General features: G+C 37.0%; 2 protein-coding genes across 2 annotated transcripts in view; one reads left to right on the top strand and one right to left on the bottom strand.

The window, feature by feature from the left end:
• The window catches only part of LOC138038682 (splicing factor Cactin-like), a 34845-nt gene extending 33562 nt beyond the window's left edge, over window positions 1-1283 (top strand). Inside the window, exon 26 of the mRNA XM_068884678.1 lies at window positions 651-1283. Within this exon, the coding sequence (XP_068740779.1) occupies window positions 651-776 (126 nt within the window). The 3' untranslated portion in view covers window positions 777-1283. The remainder of the gene's footprint in view (window positions 1-650) is intronic.
• A 673-nt stretch (window positions 1284-1956) lies between these two features.
• The window catches only part of LOC138038683 (ciliary microtubule associated protein 1A-like), a 4725-nt gene continuing 1681 nt past the window's right edge, over window positions 1957-5000 (bottom strand). The window contains exons 4-6 of the mRNA XM_068884680.1: window positions 4141-4251; window positions 3465-3698; window positions 1957-2405 (exon numbers count right to left, since the gene is read on the bottom strand). Of these exons, the coding sequence (XP_068740781.1) occupies window positions 2269-2405; window positions 3465-3698; window positions 4141-4251 (482 nt within the window). The 3' untranslated portion in view covers window positions 1957-2268. The remainder of the gene's footprint in view (window positions 2406-3464; window positions 3699-4140; window positions 4252-5000) is intronic.

The following is a 5000-nucleotide window of genomic DNA, read 5'->3' as shown; positions in this document are numbered from 1 at the left end:
ATCACCTTTTCTTGAGTTTATACAATATGCGAGCCAGCAAGCCTTGCATGTCAACGTGCAAGCCATGCAGGTCAAAATGCAAGCCATGTGAATCAACATGCGAGCCATACAGTTATTGAAAGCAAGCTGTTTTAAAATGGGTGCTTAGACTAAAATGCGAGTCGCCATGCAAGCCGAGATATGTCCAGGTTTGACCCTAATTAGATGCACACGGATTTCAATAAGCGTCACGAAGTGTCCCCTTGCTCCTCTAGCCAACTTCAACATCACTTGTGTCTCAGGATAGAGACAATTCATGTCACAAAGTGTCCCCCAAATGCTGCTCTTTAAGTGAAGATTAACTGCTGCATTTACCCAAAGCTAAAAATAACGCTAACCTTTACCCTTACCTTATTGTTGAAAATAGGTAGCAAATGCTCACTACTTAAAGGGACACTTTGTGTTGGATGTCAAAATTGGGCGTGCATCTAATTAGGGTCAAACCTGGACATAAGTGTGCAAGCCATGCCGGTCAACGTGCATGACTCACGTGGCTCAATAGCTCACAGTTTGTCAAGACCTCTTTTTCTTTCATCAACATTTTTTTGCTTTCTTCAGTAAAAAAATCAATACAACTACATGTATGTACTTTCTTATTTTCTACATTTCAGGATATTGCCTTCAAGATAGTCAACAGGGAGTGGGAATATTCTCATCGTCATGGTTTCCGCTGCCAATTTCAAAACAATATTTTCCAACTCTGGTTCCACTTTAAGCGGTATAGGTATCGCAGATAGCCATTTGCAGGTCTTTATTATAGTTTATCTGAACTAGAGTAAAACAAAGCAGAGATCAAACTTTGATAAATATGATTGATGGACATTGGACATGTGCAGATGTTTTGAAAGAGACTAGGGGAAAACGATTTTCAAGCCAAAGAAATGTCTTTCGACTAATAACAGTCATTCAGTGTGGGATTTTGGCATGTGAAGTCCTCAAAAGTGATTGTCTTAAAAACAATAACCGTTTCTGACATATTTTAAGTTTTCATGGTTTTCCCGGTCGCACTGTAACATATGGCATAGGCTTCTTTGAAATCTATCTGTTCAGCAGTTTAATTAACAGCTCATGTTTATAATTTGTTGAGCTTTTGTATATTTTACGAGTTTTGGTTTTAAACATTGTACCTTTCCTTTCGCAGTTGGGGGATGTAAATATTGTTGTAACTAAAACTAGAGCAATACTTAAATCAATTGTGCCGTTTTAGAAGAATAATCATCATAATAAATTATTGATTTCATGTATTTTAGTTTTACTGTGGTTACCAGTCACACGCGCCCCTTGACAACTTTTTTTTCAACCCTAGATTTAGATAGACATCAATCAAATGTTTCCATGGCAAATTCAATTGCTGCCAAGTGAGCACAAGACTATTGTAATGAAAACGTCCACCCAAATTTAGTTTCGAAAAATGAAAAAAGTTGTTGAGGGGCATGTGTGAATCACTCAATTGAGTTGAGATATTTTGGCTGAATCACGCAGCTTTCGATTCAGAAGTCAGACTTTTTGAGCATGGATTGTGATTCCGGCACAATATCAGTTGAGTGATATTTATTACATTCCAAGTTGTAACCTTTTTCCGGTAATGCAAAATGTTTCGTACCATTTTTTTGCCATGTTTTTTGCTTAAACTCCGCATAGGCTTTGTCAATACTAATTACTCTTCTCCAAGGTAGTACAAAAATCCTTACAGGGTGCCGTACAAAGGATAAGGAGGATATCTGCAATTGATGAATCTGTGATTTGTCCCTTTTTTCTTTCACACGATAAATGCAATGTTGGAATTGAAAGTGCTCCTGTTAGGTAGCTAAACTTCAATGGGATTGATGATATCTGAAATCTGTCTAAAAAAGTAACAAAATAATATTGTAGGTACAGGTGTAAATTCTGGGATGTGGACACAATACAAAAACTTGCTTTAACAATAAAAAAGTGGTCTTTATTACAATCAATTATACTTTCAAAGTTAATTGTTACTTGTACAAATTTTAGTCTGTCAAGAGAACAGCTTTGTTATTTAATTAATATGCAATTAAGATTTGTTATTATTAGCAGAGGCAATTAATTCAATTTTAGTCAATGTACCCCTCTTTGTGATGGTGTAGACTATTAAATAGCTAAGACATTATTTTTCTTTAAAGGTTTGTTTTGTAAATCAAAGGAGAAGTCATAATTGAGTGAAAGAAAAATTGGCGAAAAAATACTTTAGCACATTTAGGTCAAACACAATTAATCTGCAACATCGGTAATAAGAGGTGTGATATATTCGCTGTGACGGATTCCAAGTGAGAAGCTTGGTGCTTGCATTTTGTTGATTAGTACTTTCTCAGGGCTATGTGCTCCAGGACCAGGCTTCATGGTGGAATCTGCAAGCAAAGATGTTGGCTCATTATCTAAACACTTGTCTTGCAATAAGTATTAGGAGAAAAAATAGACAATGACAGTGCTATTCTTATAGGCAAAATAATGAACAACTTCAATCAACATCAAACCTTTTGAGCGTTAGACAATGTACTATAAATTATATGATGGCAAAATCAGGAGATGTCATTGTTGAATACAGATTGCCATTGACTTTCAAACATGTTTTCATTGTATTTAAGACAACAAAACGAACTATTCTGTGTAATCACAGGCTCGCTTGTACAACATTTTATTCTTAATTTCCAACAAGAAGGATTAAGAGTCAATCAAAACACAACTCATTAACAAGCATTATTAAATACAAAGTCATGTAATATTCATTAATCAATATATTGGGCGAAGGAAAGACTTCTTATAGCCTCTGATAAAAAATCTAGCAGATGCCCAGAACTGTCCAAAATTAGATGCATGTACAGTTGAATAAGCGTTATCAGGTGTCCCCTTGCTCTTCTCGTCAACTTCAGCATCACTCATGTCTCGGAATACAGACATCATTAACGTCACTAAGTGCCCACCACATGTTGCTCCTCAAGTAACGATAAACAACTGGATTTCCCTGTTAGAGTGGTTTTCAATTGTGTCAAAAGTAATGAGCGAATTGCTTTGGTTTTGCAGTACTTCACTCAGTGATTGGTTGAAAGTTCTCGTGCCACTTTTTCAACCAATCAGAAGTGAAACCAAAACCAATTGTGGCTCATGCGTACACATTTTCCTGTGCTTTGTGTCTGCTACGTGTAATTACTTCGAGTTTCAATTGGTTTACTGGATTGTCTCCATCCTTTTTGATTGGCCAAAGTAATTAACTTTGGTTTTGGTTTTACCACACTCGATTGAAACTCCCTCTACTTTACCTTATTACTGGAAATAGGTTAGCAAAGGCTTAGACTTACCGTAAGGGAACGCTTCACGTTGGATGTCAAAATTGGGCATGCAATCAATTAGGTGTGTTTCTGGTCTTAAGTGAAATCTCGCGAAAATAAAATAATAGGAAGTATATGTACCTCCAGGCATGTAGCTACGTCCAAGCATAGAATATCCAGGTGCTTTCCTTTTGTAAATATTGGGATCTGATGTCAAATAGTTCCCAGGTCCTGGTGTCCTTGCAAGGTCTTCTGCAAATCCTCCAGTCTTTGCTCTTCCAGTCATGGAGTGCGAAGCTGATGACATTTTGGTGGGTATTTTGGACCCAAGGAGCGAAGGGAGGGAGTATGAATTTGGTGAAGGAGTGGAGTCACCTAAGATAGTCATAAATTTTGAGTCAATATTAAAAGTTTTTGTCCTGTGATTCAAACAGGTCTTTCATAGTGGCCATGACATTACTACAGTGTGTGTGTGCCCAAGTGGTTAGGTTTGCTAGACTTGCAATCCAAGTCCCAATTTTACCAACAGTTAGAGTTGTTCAGAGGTGTCTCAGGTCAACTTGGCTGTCCTCACAAAACACAAAATAACCAACAGGTCTACCTCCTTCCTGGAAAGCCTTAAAGATCAGGCCTTGGTTGTTTAAAAGGTGTTTAGTGCTATGCATAGGATAAATCCCCATCCAGTGGAGAAGTCAAGTCAAAATCGCATGTCATCATGAGTATTATCTCTAACTCGGAAGTGCACAAGAAGTCATGCAATGTACACAACAAAATGTCCTCAAGCGTTTCTGAAGGAAATTGATTTGTTTGATCTTACGTTTTCTGTATCTTGTTCTCTGTGCCATAGAGTAAGCTGGGGCATGTCTTTCACCCTGTGGATGCACTTTCTCTGGAGAATATGCCCCAGGAGCAGGAGTCTTAAATGATTCTATTGAAAAAAAAAAACAACATTACAGCATTACTGTGAGAATTAATTTTCTCAATGTCGATTAAAGTCAAACATGTGTTGTTTTTGTTTCTATACCATTTATAGTGGAGGACAGATGTTAACCCTGACAAATGAATAATGGAGAGATATTTTTTGCGGTGACTAGGCTCAGCTGACAATATTATTGCCCTGCTATACTGCTAGATGTGAAATTACCAAAAGGTGCCATTCTTGCAAATGGTAATGCAATTTCATTACACATTCCCAGTCAACTGATGTGCATTGTCAACTGATTTTAACAGTAATTTCTTTCATCACCCATCTGAAGAAGAAACAAGTTTCCATTGTACGACCTACAATTTAGTTCATTTCCTGCTTATACCATTCTTACAGCAATTTGCATTTAGGAACGTAGTTATTTTTTTATTCATGGGTCTGCACATCATTTCTAAAACTATTGGTCATTGTATCTTATGCTCTCTTACTGCTAAAATGCGTCCGACTTCAACAGAGTTATCACACACCCTCCCAAGTCAATTCCCGGAAAAGATGCCATTAAGGACTGCAAAAATATTATAACTATGCCAAGTGAAGCACCTGTTCAAAATGAGTGTTCCAGATGAAAAAAGTATTACCCTGTTTTTACACAGTTCACTGACTTTAAAATTTTCAAGGTGCCGTAAAAATAATTTTATTAATGAATATTTGCCAGATACTGGGCCATTCCTTTTTTTTTTTTTCGTGGAAGC

Source organism: Montipora capricornis, chromosome 2, assembly GCF_036669925.1.
Source record: "Montipora capricornis isolate CH-2021 chromosome 2, ASM3666992v2, whole genome shotgun sequence".
Classification (NCBI taxonomy): Eukaryota; Metazoa; Cnidaria; class Anthozoa; order Scleractinia; family Acroporidae; genus Montipora; species Montipora capricornis.
This window is presented reverse-complemented; position numbering and strand designations above follow the sequence as displayed.